This window comes from Lepisma saccharinum, chromosome 4 (genome assembly GCF_977018435.1).
Source record: "Lepisma saccharinum chromosome 4, izLepSacc3.1, whole genome shotgun sequence".
In the NCBI taxonomy this organism is placed as follows: Eukaryota; Metazoa; Arthropoda; class Insecta; order Zygentoma; family Lepismatidae; genus Lepisma; species Lepisma saccharinum.
Window position 1 is genome coordinate 73120002 of NC_139232.1, and position 15178 is coordinate 73135179.

Below are 15178 nucleotides of genomic sequence, written 5' to 3' on the forward strand. Positions count from 1 at the left end.
GGGCAAAAATACCATATTTACCCCCTCTTTGATGAGTTGGGGTCAAGTTCCTGCCCCCCAGTTCAGCCGACCCTGATAATAATAATCATTACACAGACGCACACACACATATAATTTATATATATATTATATGTATCTATTTATGTATATATATGTTATATATATATATATATATATATATATATATATATATATATATATATATATATATATATATATATATATATATATATATATAGCTTTTGTACTCCATACTTTCTACCTACTATGAAAATGATGTCATGACCTCGAAATATCAAACTTTTCTTCAATTGTAAGTGTTTAGTTTCTCCAACGCCATGTTTATATATATGTATATATATATATATAAAACACAGGAATAGGATCAGAAAAGGTGCCAGAAGGGCGGATAAACACTAATGATGAAGGAGACAGTAAACACTTACCACACAAAGAGAAATTATTCTATATTTCGCGATCTATGTCGCATTTTCAAGTTGAAGAAGAAAGATCGGCGTTACGAAGAGTAGAGGCACAGAATACTGACCGTAGCGTCTCTACGATCAGTGTTGCCAGAAACAGTTGATAGATGACGAGAAGTACTTTCACCAGTGTTTACTGTAAGGTGGGTGGGTAATTTTGGGGAGGAGAGGAAAGGGTTACTGGTTGGCTAGGTTGAGTCCGGGGGGTATAGTGGCGTGCGTGCCTGTTATGTAGGCCCTTTCCCAGCGCCTGCGGAAAGATCTGTCAGAGCGGTGGGGGGTAAAAGATGGATGATGGCAACACGGAAGCAGTTATTGAAGGTGGTGTTATGGCTGTTGGTGTGGATGGCAACAGTGAAATCGGAGGTTTGGGTGGAGGAACGGTGATTATTAATCCTTAGGTTCAAGGGGGTGGAGGTTTCGCCTATGTAGAAGTTGCCGCAGATTTGGCAGATGAGGGTGTAAATTAGGTTGGGTGAGTGGCAGGTGCCCTTAGGGTGAAGGGGGAACTCACCTGCTGCTGTGGGGATCAGGAGGGTGGGGGAGGTGGAGGAGGTGATGAGTATGGGGCAGGTCTTGCATCTGGGTTGAGTATATATATATATATATATATATATATATAAAGAAGGTAAAGTGCTCCCCTGTGCATAGCACCATGCCATGATGGCGTATAGGGGGTGTGGGGTAAGGCCCCACACTTTCTTGATCCGGTCGTGAGTGGGGGTGATGTGATCAGCATCATGCCCCTGACCACCTTTACCCTCCAGGGTTTTCCCCAGGTACCCATGTTATTTGACGCTGGGTGGGTGCCGGGGCCGCTTCCATCGTTAGAAAAGTTCCTGGATTTGAACCGGCCGGGGATCGAACCCAGGACCTTTAGCATGGTAGTCAGACGCGTTACCGGGAGAAGTCAGGGGATTTCAGGTGTCAAAAATAGTCAGGAAATTTTGTCTTCATTGACTTTTTTTTTAAGATATCATTATGGAACTCTGCATGGGAACAGGAAATGTTGTTACTAAGTTTCGGCCTCAACTTTTAGGCCCCTTTTACGCACAACACAACCACGGCACCAGAAACAAGTGATTGCATGATATTTCAGTTTGTTTTCTTTATCTTTAGTATACATATGAAGGTTGGCATACTCAAATTACAGAACAATATATCCATTGTTGCTATTATTAACAAGCACCCTTTGAAAAAGCCCTTTGTTTCCCTTTGTTAATATGACATAAAATTAAGATAAAAGGCTGTAACTGCTCCACCACTGCATCTTTTTGAAAATTTTAAATTCTAAATGTAAGAATGAGTAAAAAGCTATATTTTAAGTAACATCTGACAATGAAGGGTCCAGGAGTGAAAACGAGGGCAAAGGCCCAAAGTTCAAAATTTTCCTTAATTACGAAAAAGTTCTGAACGCTGTAACTTGTGTGCTTTCCATAACTTGTGGCACGAGAATTACGTATCCTCATATGGTGGTCTTTTGTTTTTTGTCGTGCTCCTCTCCAAATTTGGTGCATCCAGCATCCATAGTGCCGGCGCTAGAGGCGAATTTCTGGACATTGTCCCGAAGCTGGCAACACTGCTGCTTTATATAATGTTCTTATTTTTTACTCAAGAAGTACCAGTCTGATTTCAACGAAACTTTGCACGGTTGTAGAAATGTACCACCCCTACATATTACTTTTTTTCACTCACTTCGATAAAGGGACACAGGCAATTTTTTAAAAATAATTTTCTTCTTCCTTTATAACACTAATTATTGGGAGGCACAATGTATAAATTTTATCTCCGCTTTAAGAAAGAAATAACAAAACCAATTTCATCTCTCTACGACAATTAGTTCTCGAGCAACGATTATTTTGTACTTCGTGGCAAGTTTGAAAAGGTGCCAGCTTCAATGGGAATACACCCACGAAATTGTGAAGCAAGGGATGAAATTTGTATATAAGTTAGAAAACATTATCCCTGTCAAGAATTTTTAATTTTACTTGGGGGTTTTATGCATATTTTAAACTTTTTTTCTTTTTGTCATTTTAGGAGTTTCGTCCTAGAAAATGTTTCTGGCATACAAGAGTCTCAAATGCTCCTAAAATTTATGTTTTTCTGTTTGAAGCAATATTTTATATCTTCATGCATGTGGCAAAGCTTTTCTTCACTTTTTAAAATGCTTATATTATTTTTCAAGAAAGTAAGAGGTGTGGATTACTGGGAGATGGTAGCTAGCACAGTTCATTTGTGGGGGTGTCAAACACTGGTGCATTTTCTGCACTTCAGAAAAACAAAAGTTACGGCCACAATTTGCAATAAAACAGGAAATAAATTCTTTGAAATGTTAAATGAAGGTTTGATTTATTCTAAGTTTTGGACTTTTATCCACTGTGTTATTTTTAAAAATTACCTACGTCAGTCTTCAGGGTAGTATGTGATCTACTACATCACATTACAATCCCTGGACACATGATGTGTTTGGGGATGGTGTCTATATAGAGAATAAATTGCTGCCTTGTAGGATTATTCTCGGTGGCCAAGGCTCCACCTCGTCTGTCGGTTACAAGGACCTCTTGTACATGAAGTTGCCAGGGAGAGTTATGAGTGGCCCAGGCTCCACTTCATCTGGTGGTCACATCAAGACTGTTTTTCTATATAGGTTGCCAGGGAGGATTAATTTGCGTTGGCCCATACTTGTCAAAGGATTGATACCGTTGGGAATCAACCCCAAAAAATGTAATGCTCCTTCAGTGCCGCGGTGGCTCAGTCGGTAACGCGTCTGACTACCATGCTCAAGGTCCCGGGTTCGATCCCCGGCCGGTTCAAATCCGGGAACTTTTCTAACGGTGGAAGCGGCCCCGGCGCCTACCCAGCGTCGAATAACATGGGTACCTGGGGGAAACCCTGGGGGGTAAAGGTGGTTATGGGCGTGATGCTGATCACATCACCCCCACTCACGACCGGATCAAGAAAGTGTGGGGCGTTACCCCCACACCCCCTATACGCCTTCATGGCGTGGTGCTATGCACAGGGGAACACTTTACTTTTTTTTTCTTTTTTCCTTCAGTGCCGCACACTACCCTGAAGATGGAGGCAGAATCAGCCTCCGAAACGTAGCTACAAAGAAGGAGGTTTGATTTCTGTGATGGAATTTTATTTTTCAATAAGGTAATTTAAATGTCCAACGTACAAAATTAAAACTATGATTTTCGTCACTAAGCGGTCAAACACTTGTGGTGCATTTACCTTATATGAAGACCTGGTGTGCTCGAATTACAAAATTGTGAAAATTTTAAATTCTGCAAGCAAGAATGAGTAAAAAACAACATTTTAAGTAAGGTTGGACAAATAGGAATGTAGGGGGGATGTGAGGACAAAGGCTCGATTGCCGAAATTCGCCCAGACCATGGGGTAGCACACGGCAGCAATTAACACACATTTTTTTAAAACTATACACTATATTTCAGTTGTTTTTTTTTTTTGTTTATTACTATACATCTAAAGGTATTATATACTCGAATTAAAAAACAAAGAATGTATCCATTGTTACCATTATTGGGTGCATCCAGAAAGTAAGTTTCCCACTCGCCCACAGGTGGCAGGCCATGTGTATTGAAACCAGTTTTGTGCATGCGTGTGAGGCACATGCCGTGACTAGTGAATGTCCTAGAAGATGCCTCCCAAAAGTCCTCAGTAGTGTCGCGGCAGTGATGAAACATGGTGGCTCTTATTCCATCTCCCGCCGTGTGCAAGGTTCGTTCTGTGAATGCACAAACATACAGTCGATGGAAATTCATCATCAGCTGTGCCAGGTGTATGGGCCAGTTGTCATGAGCAAGCATGCATGTTGGTGCAGGACATTTACTGAAGGCGGTCAAAATGTGCATGACGACGAGCGCAGTGGGCGGCCATTGGCTGTTATGGACAAGCTTGTGGAGCAGGTGCAGCAGCGCATATTGGAGGATTGTCGCATCATGATCACGGAACTTGGCAGCCATTTCCCGCAGATTTCTCAGTCGTTGTTGCACAACATTGTTACCAAATGCCTATTGTCCTGGAAATTATGTGCCCGGTGGATGCCAAAACAACTGATGCCCGAACACAAAGGAAAATGCATGGGCATGGCACTGACATTTCTGCAGCATTTCATGATGATGACGATTTTCTTAACCGTATCATCACAGGGGATGAAACGTGGGTTGCATACAGCACCCCAGAAAGCAAGCAGCAGTCCATGCATTGGCGTCACAGTGGATCTCTATGCAGGACAAAGTTCAAACAGACCTGTGTCGGCGCAAAAAGTGATGTGCACGGTGTTCTGGGACAGACAAGGCATTCTGCTCATAGAGTTTCTGCCCAGAGGTGAGACTGTGAATGCTAAACATTACTGTGAAACACTTGGGACATTGCGACGAACCATTCAGAATAAGCGACGTGATACGCTCAGTGCCGGGGTGATCTTGCTGCACGACAATGCGAAGCCGCATATGGTTAGATGCACTACAGCCTTCTGGACAGGTTTGGTTGGTCATCCATAGTTTCTATGGGTTAAATTAAAAATAAAAGGCTGTAACTGCTCAATCACTGCATATATATGAAAACTTTCAATTCTAAATGTAAAAATGAGTAAAGAGGAACATTTTAAGCAACATTCGACAATTGAGATTCCAGAGGGAAGCGGGGGCAAAGGTCCAATGTTGGAAATTTTCCTTAATTATGCAAAATTTCCTAAATATATAATTTCCTCCCCTTTTTTTTCAAATTTTGCGGCACTAGCATTACATATTCTTATTGAGTCATCTTTTGTCGTGCTTTCCTCCAAACTTGGTACATCTAGCTTCCATAGGGCCAAGCTAGAAGCAAAATTCTGGAAATTGTTCTATAAGCTGGCAAACTGCCATTTAGAAAGTACGAGACGTATTCGTAAAGTAAGTACAGTTGGCAAATATTACCGCTGCAGCGATGCAGTCGCGACCGTGTGAGTTCTTTTTCTGACGTCCTTCATCCGTTAGTTAGCCATAGGCACACGTGGGAGCAGGTCATGCTTTTTCTTAGTAGTTTTCTGAAGGTTTGAAATTTTCAAGAAAATCAATCGGCCTGCCGACTGTGATGTCCGGTCTGTGATTTGTTTTCTCAATGCAAGAATGGTTGAATTCTTGCCTAGAGGACAGACCACCAACAAAGATGCCTGCTGTGACACATTAATCCAGGTGCATCGTGCAATTGAAAACAAAAGACGCGGAATGCTTAGCGAAGGCATTGTGTTGCTTCACGATAATGCTCGTCCCCATACAGCCCAACAAACTCACAATTTCATCATGTCATTCGGCTGGGAACTATTTGTTCATCCACGAACAGCTCTGACTTGGCACCAAGTGACTACCATCTCTTTCTTCATCTGAAGAAGAAGTTTCTTGCTGGTCAGCGTTTTGACGAGGATGACGACGTCGAAGCAGCAGTGCATGGATGGCTTTCTTTGCAGGTGCGAACATTCTATGATGATGGGATACAAAAACTAGTGCCACGCAAATGCTTGAAGAATGGTGGAAACTACGTAGAAAAGTAACGGTCTGTAAAATGCAATGCAAATAAAAAAAGGTACGAAACTATTTTACTTTATTTTTTACACCCTTTCTGTACTTACTTTCCGAATACTCCTCGTAATAGAAAGTTATTATTTTTTAAGCCAAGAAGTGCCAGTCTGATTTCAATGACACTTCGAAAATGTGTGGGTATATAGCACCGCTACATACTACATTTTATTCTTTCACTTAGGTCTATTTGGGGGCACAGGGGTTTGCCATATCGGTATGCCAATTTTCATTTTCATTTTCAATTTTCTTCTTCCTTTAACACTAACAGGTGGATGACAGAATGTATAAATTTTACCTACTCTTGTAGCCCTGTCTTTAGGGGGGAAAAATAAAACTGATTTCATCTCTATACTATTGGTTCTCGAGCTACAGTTTTTTAACCTCGTGGTATGTTTGAAAAGTGCATGCTTGAAAAGTTCCCATTTGGAGAGGCTTACACGCGGGAGAGGCTCCTGTCCGCTAAAGGTTAATAACATCTTAAGCATCAGCATGCTTTCTGGAGAATATTTGACTGTTTCAGGAGGCATTGTCGTTACACCCAACTTCAAAAGCTTAAAGTTGTATCTATATTCCTTCTTGTGAAGTGAGGAGACAACTAATTTATGTATGTTAAAAGGTTCTGGAAGAATTGGAAGACTTTGTCAATCCATTACCATTGGTAAAAAAAGAAGAGTGTTCCCCTGTGCCTAGCACCACGTCATGAAGGCGTATAGGGGGTGTGGGGGTAACGCCCCACACTTTCTTGATCCGGTCATGAGTGGGGGTGATGTGATCAGCATCACGCCCCTGACCGCCTTTACCCCCCAGGGTTTTCCCCAGGTACCCATGTTATTCGACGCTGGGTGGGCGCCGGGGCCGCTTCCATCGTTAGAAAAGTTCCCGGATTTGAACCGGCCGGGGATTGAACCCGGGACCTTTAGCATGGTAACCATTGGTATGATAAATAAATAGAAATTTTGGATTAAAATATCATTATGGGGATTGTTCTGCAAGTTTTAATTTTTGGTAAATTGGTTAAGATAAAATTTGATGTTAACTTTTACAAAAGTACTCATAAAAATATATTTTTTTAAAATATTGCTGTTGGCAGTTTCATTTCTTGTAGTTTGCATGCACAAATGAGTGCTCTTTGACTTGACTTGAAGGATATATACGATAACAGAAGAATTTGAATAAATTTAAAGAAAAATAATCAATACGTGATAATCTTGGAATTATAATGCATCTTTTTCCTCTTTTCCTGACCACTGTCTTGCGAAATAGATGTAGTAATGTTTTATTAATCAGACCACCCAATTTACTCATGCTTTCAGATATCCCTCCCTCCTTTTGTGCGATGGTAATTCGTCCTACTTAATATTCCAGTATATATACTGTTTTCATTAATTCTGATTTGTCAAATGCATCAGTGTTATGTATTAATTAAGAGTGAACCGATACTGCCCGATATTTTTTCCAGCATTTTGGTGTTTTGCGGGGTACACAAAAATGATGCATAACACTTTTGGACACAAATTCCTGGAATTATTCAAAATTCGAAGTTTCTATTTATTTTGCATCAATGTGGATTGGAATGACTGTATTTTGTGACTGTGAGAGATATTTTAAAATTCTCATGTAATTCTTTAATAGCTTGAAGGAAAACAGATAAATTGATCTTATGATTGGAATGGAATTTTTACCATTAAACAACTTAATTGTTACAATTTTCAAGCATGAGTCTTGGTTCAGAGTGGTATCAGCTCAGCCCTAATATTAATGCATTTTTTTTATGGATTTTTGAAACCTGAAACAATTTGATGGTGAGGTGAGAGACCTCTCTTTGACCAATCAGATGCAATTACAAACAGAACTGCTGCTTTAGGTAGTGATGCAGTATTACTATGCATTCATACTGCATGTCACTTTCACTCGTGCACTCATGAAATTGACTGGAAATATACAAAAGATTTAGTTCAAAACTTGTAAAGATTTTGTTGTAATTTTACACTGATTTATGCAGTAGAACCCTGGCCGTGCATTACAATTTTTTTTTCTTTCATTATAGAAACTTTTCTAAATTACAATCCATAAAAAAACATGTAGCAGAGATGTGATTTTAAGATGCATTGCCTTTTTGCATGTATATCTCCTCTTATTTATTTCAATATTTGTGGTTAAAAAAGTTCTATGTTTGTTTCTTTTTAGAACTCAACACCTCAAGTGTGGGCTTTTTTATTGTGGAAAAACACAATTTTATCGGATAAGAAATCTAAAGGTAAGTAAGTCATACAGGAAGGTAATTTTTAGAAAAATAAAAATTACCGTATATAAAAATTGTGTTTACCTTTCATTAAGAATAATGTATCTGAAGTGAAAACCTTTGACACTTCAGGCAAACATGTAAGCCATTATATTACATGATTTTTATATAGGGACAGTTTGTGTGATTGCCATTCAAATATGTAAAAGTATTATGCAATGTTCTTTGGGGGTTACAAAAATGTGTTACATGTGAACTACTGGACTTGCCGTGATGTAACAAATTAATAATGATTTTTTTCACACCTACAAGTGTTCAATGTGTGCATTACGATTGGCATGGCACATATTGATATGATATTTCAGTTCTTACCAAACCCATACTAACATGTGCAAATGTAATTGACACTCGGTAGATTCATATTGAGCTTTGCATACAAAGCATGCTGTACAACAATTATGAACTTACTTGTGTAAAATTCAAGCATGCAGAATGGCTTTTCCACACTCGGAGCAGCTATTTTCACATCAAGAACACCACTTACTGCAGTCCAGAGATGTGGACCAATGAGGGCAAAACATGTATGTAAGAGACAATTCACACCGAAGCAATAGGCGACACCTTTCACTTGAGGATATCACCAATCAAATGCAGGCTTGTGTGACCTGTTATGCTGCTACAGTGAGAAATGGTGCTGCTGATTGGTTTGTTCCCAAGCACCATGTGTCCCTTGTCACTTCAGTGCTAATTCTCCCTAAGAAAGTACCTTATTTACACGTGTATAATCCACACCCTCATTTTTGATGGGGAAAAGTGACAAACAATTACCATTCACAGACCGCCACTAAAAACCAAGGCCCTACTCCGTTCAGCCAAAGATTACCTGGAACTCTGCATTCCAGGAGTATACTGTACACCGTGCAAGTGTGGGACCATATATAGGCCATACAGGTCACATTATTGAACAGCAACGTAGTGAACATCAGCGCAACATCAGATTATTCCAACCAGAATAGTCAGGACTTGCGGAACAAAGCTTCATCGAGGGGCACTAGATTTTATTTGCAGACACCAAGATAATAGCCAAATGTGCCAGTTACTGGAATCGACGACTAAAGGAAGCCAAGCCATTTCACAGGAAAGTACCAATCTCAACAGGGACGTGGGACTCCAGCTCAGTCACGCCTGGAACCCACTTCTCCGTAAAAACACGACAGCACCCAATAAGTACACCAGGATCCAGAGCAAGGCAATGGGAAGACAACGTCCAAGCTCCACCCCATCATAGTCATGTATTTAACCTACACTGGTCTCAATTTTTTCACATTTCCTGATGATGAGAGCAATGTATGTGCTCAAAATGATAACACTGATTTAACCTGGCTGGTAACCCGAGAACACTTGTTCGAAACAATTGTATCTCGTCTATAATGTGCACTACAATTCAGGTTCAAGAAATGGCTTTCTTGTAGGTCATAAAGCTGTTGCTATGCCAATGAAGTGCAAATGACATCATACCTATTCAATGAGTCACTAACCCAGGTCATCTTCCCCTCTCCCTCCACTGTGTTTAGCATCCCAAAGCTTTCACTTGTGTAACCACTTTGTTTATTCTGTAGTAGAAGAAAGCAAGATCAAAATTACATTATGGATTTGCATCACTCCGTACGTTATTTTCTATTATTTCTCACCTGACAAATACTGCTGATATGCAGCCTATATGATGGGAGATGCATGCTGTCAGAACGCTGCTGCTTTTCTCGTTGTCGCAAAATATTCCGTTACAAAGTTAAAATATGCTAGGTTTCATTTTGGCTGTTTGAATTATTCGGTGCATTATGCGCACCACACTTTTTGGGTGCAAAAATTTTGTTGAAAAGTGCACATTATACATGAGTAAATATGGTGCTTTCTTGAAGTGAACCTATCACTTTGTCTAAGATACCATTACCAAACAACAGGTGAACTTTTTCTGATTTCAGAAGCAACCAAGAATCAACCAAATTCATGGCAGTTGTACCAGAAATGGTGCAATATGACAAAGCACATACGGGATGCTTGGGTGGAAGCCGGGAAGACAATTCAGAACTACAGTTTACTAGGAAATGCAAAAATCCAGCCAACTGGATCTCAAAAGGTATTTTACCAGCTATGTAACTATAATTTTCAATTAAGTCTTAGGCTGTTTTTAAAATGTGATTATTTGATGTCAATTGTCGATCCAATTCAAATTGTGTTGCCAATGTATTTCACTTTCATTCTGTATGCACCGAAGAAAATATGGTAAATACAAGTCCTTACTTTGAGCTGAAGTCAAACATCAAAAAGTTGACATATAAGTGACATATAAGCACAATAGATACAATAAGTGGTAATGAATAAAGGTCACCCGAAGTAACCAGCAGCATTGGGCTAGCTAGAGGTTTTTATGTGAGAAATGCTAGGTTTATGTTGGTTGAGAAATTGAGGTTAGTCGTGCATTGTTTAATAGTTATTCCCAGTGCCTGCTGAACCTGGGAAAAAGTGAGTCAAAATCAGTTTTAAAAATTACTTTCTCTTGTTAACACCACATTCAAGAGTGTAACAGACAGCACTCATATTATGGATATACCTGACTTTACCACCTGTTAATATTCACCGGCTGCACAGAGCCGTTTTCAACACTCTAAAACACTTTATACAAAGTGGGCGGCATTGCTAAGTTCACCCATGATGGTTAGCATAAACAACAGTCGGAAAACACAAGATTCTAAAATACCTCAGGGCTTGCTGGGTGTGTGACCAACAAGGTGACCAGTTACAAAGTGAGAAAAAGGAAATTACAAGAGATAAGGAATGTTTATTACTTATTTAAAACAAGTTCTCCCAATTTAACAAATTATATACAAAAGGCTTTTCTTTCTTTCGGAGGTGTCCGGACTCTTCACTAACCCGATGACAAAAAATATACATCTTTCTACATCAACTTCATCTGGTTAGATGCTAAATAATCCTTTTTATCTCAGTTAGCTACTTAACTTTAAAGTGTATAATATACCCACAACTTTTTCTAGGTTATAAACTAAACAATCCATATTTGTCACCAAAACGACCTTATCTCAGTTAAACAAGCGGGATTTATTCTATCTACAAGGTGTACAACTTTGCTTCCGCCGTTTTTCCCCAAAAATATGATGCTGGAATGAAAAACATTGCTTACCCAGGCATTATTCAAAGTATTGTCCATCGCTGGCCACTACTTTCTCCCATCTTTCGGGCAGCGTACGAATGCCGCGTCTAAAAAATTGTTCATCTTTGGAGGCGATCCACGAATCGATCCACTTTTTGACTTCTTCATAAGATCGGAAGTGTTGGTCAGCCAGTTCATGAGCCATTGATCTAAACAGGTGATAATCAGAGGGAGCGATGTCTGGAGAATAAGGCGGGTGGGGTTTCCAAGTACGTTTTCACCACTTTGCCAACGTGGGGTCGTGCGTTGTCATGCTGCAAAATCACTTTCAGACGTTTTGAAATGGTTTGCTGTGTAACTCCCAATGATCGTGCCAATTCTTCTTGAGTTTGACGCGAGTCTTCACTCAGCAATGTCTCCAATTCTGCATCTTCGAAAACTTTCTGTCTTCCACCACTATGCCGGTCTTCGACGTTAAAGTCACCATTCTTGAAGCGTTGAAACCACTCACGACAGGTTCTCTCACTTATAGCGTCCTCACCATACGAAGTGGAGAACATTCGATGAGCCTCAGCCGCAGTTTTCTTCATATTGAAACAAAAAAGTAGAACCTCCCGCAAATGGCGAGAATTTGGCTCGTACACTGACATTTTCAATCGCGAACAACTTCACGATGCACACACCACTCGACTAATGTTTGAATGGGGTTATCTTGACAGAGGTCCAAGCTAACTGCGTGACGTCTGCGATCTGCGTGACGTCTGCGATCTGCGTGACGTCTGCGATCTGCTTCTTTCGACCGCTACTTCCTGTTGTTGCCACCTGTCGGAAAACGGCGGAAGCAAAGTTGTACACCTTGTAGATGAGCCAATCGTATATTAAATGTAAACACTTTTATTTCAGTTAGGTTCCAGACACACTTGAGATGTTTACTGATTAAAAGACAAACCTTCCTCCCTCCTTGCCACCTTTATGTGCAGACCCAGATTAGAGAAAAACCAAAAATGGAAAGGAAAGAACCGACCAGGGACTTCCCGGGGTTTGAACCTGGGAGTCAGTTCCATAAAAGAAACAAAATAAAACTAGGTTAAGTTAAAGGTAAACCTTCCCCCCCCCCTCCTACCTTCCGAACATATGCTTTTTAGAGAAAAGGAAGTAGGAGGGGAAGAAAGAAACGGACCGGTGACTTCCTGGGGTTTGACCCTGGAGTCGGTTCCATAAAAGAAACTAAATACAATCCAAAAAGGGGGGAGGAAAGAACCAGCCGGGAACTACCGTGGTTACGAACCTGGGAACCGGAACTTTACTGGGCCGCATCTATTACGGATCTCTGTTTGGGGACTACCTGGTGTTTGAACCTGGGAACCAAGACCTTGGGAGACCCAGCCGGGGGCTTCCCGAAGATTGGTCCTGGGAACAGATTTACACGTAGCAAACCCCATATATTTACATATTGCTAACTGTGAATATTTAGATTACCCATTTCCTTACTGTTAAAAACCCCAAACTAGAAAATCGCCAGAAAATATACATGTCAGTGAAACACAGCTGATATAAAGCATTTACCAATCTTTTTAAACAACAATTAGCATCGGGGGAGCACAGAACAGTTAAGATAACACTACAACGGAAGACAAAGAACGTTAATGCAGCATTTCAACAATTAGAAATCGGAATTATCAATTCTCAGCTGACAAAACCAAAACAGTGCGTTCAATGAAAAATACCTTGTAAGTGCGGGCATGTTACATACTTCCCCTTGCTCAGAGAAAAACCGTTTGGATGAATATTTTTTAACAGAAGACAAAAGATTATATATATCATCTTACGCTGGGATCATGGTTATTTTTTACGCCATTAGAGAGCAACAGTATGCGGGCAGTAGGCAAGGTCTTACTGTCCCGTGTCATGGAGCAACAGACAAAAACGTTAGGAAAAGGTACATTTTCTTTTGGGGGAGAATTTTAACCTAATTTACTAACCTTACCACCAATCACCAATCCAAATTCACTTTAAAATATAACTTATCGTCCCTGATGTTGTAGTGTGAGCGCTGGGACTAATTCTCTATTGTTATAGTTGCAATATTTAGTGTACTACTGTTAAGTCGTGTTTCAACCAATACCGATACCAATACTTGAAAATTTTACCAATTAAATATTGTTCAAAGTACTGATTAATATTCTTGGGTGAGCCCAATTAGAAGCACCGATTTATCAGAGGTTTCCTTCAAAATATTCAACAGTTGAATATGAACATTAAAGTATTTCTTACGTAACAGAAAAAAAATTAATTCTGCACAATATTGTTGCCGAACAAAAGGAAACTTCAAATTTTGCATGATAATTATTAATTATACCACCTCGAAAGTATCACGTGGCATTTTGCGGATCCTGCGAAAGGGCCGGTATCAGTGAACAAAATAAAACCGATACTTTCCGATACCGATACATCGACATCAGCTCAGCCTGAATATAAATACATATAAAATTATGAATATATATAATTACATTATAAATTTATAAAAATTAAAATTATATATAAATAAGTTATATATATATTCACTGCAACCACCCACAAGCCGCCACTGATATGGTCTGTAAGAAGTAACAACCTTTGCAATATGATTCTATACATTTGCACAATTCTCAGTTGTCTATCTGTAAGTGTGCTTGCAAATTGTACCTTTTTTTGTGTGTGTTGAGCTGCAGTTAGATTTTATGCCAACTGAACATGCAATGTGCCTATGAAACTGGAAATTTACACAGAAGAATGTATACACAAGTAAAAGAAAATAATGAAATGTAATTTTAAGTTTTCAGCTAATTTATTTTTTTCTTGGTAGAAAACTAAATTTTTGAAATTTTCTTAAAAAATATACACCATAATTTTTCCAAACTATTTATATGTATTAAATAAAGTTTATTGATTTAAAGATTTTGGTCATTGCCTATTTATTAAACCTTTGTATAATGTAATGTATCATGAGGCTGATCCCAGTGGGGTCCAACAATTTTCAGTATTGACAATAGAAAATAAGCAGTGAGCTTTCGTCAAGAAAACAAGACAACATATGGGACTAGATTGACTTGCATACCGTGGCCCTCATAGGGCTGTTGTTTCACTGCATATTTGTTTATGTACTATTTAAAATTGTCTGAATAATTTGTTTACTCTCATGTATCTTATAATTATGCACAGAAAATGTTAAGTGGCAATCTCATTGTTATTATTATTATTATTTTACATGTGGTGCGTGTGAAAATTTCGTACCAGTGGCGTATTCTGAAAGTTTGACCTGTTTTACTGCAACAATTCTTATTTTTTTGTGTATATTTATTACATATCCATTATATATAATAGAAATAAATCACCAATGCATCCATTTTTACTGGCTTTACTGGCCGTAAACCACATGGGAGAATATGCCACTGTTTCTCACATACTCATGAAATAATAAATGACTAACAAAAATTCAAGTCACATCAGTGAATAAGAATTTTTACACATAGTGATTGTAACAGAATTGCAAGTTCTTTTCTTCCATGGTGTTGGCAAAGTATGTCTTGGTACCTCTTTTATTGTGATTTATTCTTAATGGTATTATGCCATGCATGTATTCAACGTTGTGACACATAATGAAGACATATAGAAGTTTGCGTACATTAACTTGTTTGCAGCATTAAGTAAATCCTCTCAATAT

General features: G+C 39.2%; 1 protein-coding gene across 1 annotated transcript in view; it reads left to right on the forward strand.

Annotated features, from left to right (window-relative positions):
* Chro (chromodomain-containing protein chromator) overlaps window positions 1–15178 on the forward strand; it is an 88798-nt gene that overhangs the window by 25571 nt on the left and 48049 nt on the right. Inside the window, exons 4-5 of the mRNA XM_083120741.1 lie at window positions 8252–8321; window positions 10289–10443. Coding sequence (XP_082976867.1) covers window positions 8252–8321; window positions 10289–10443 — 225 coding nt within the window. The remainder of the gene's footprint in view (window positions 1–8251; window positions 8322–10288; window positions 10444–15178) is intronic.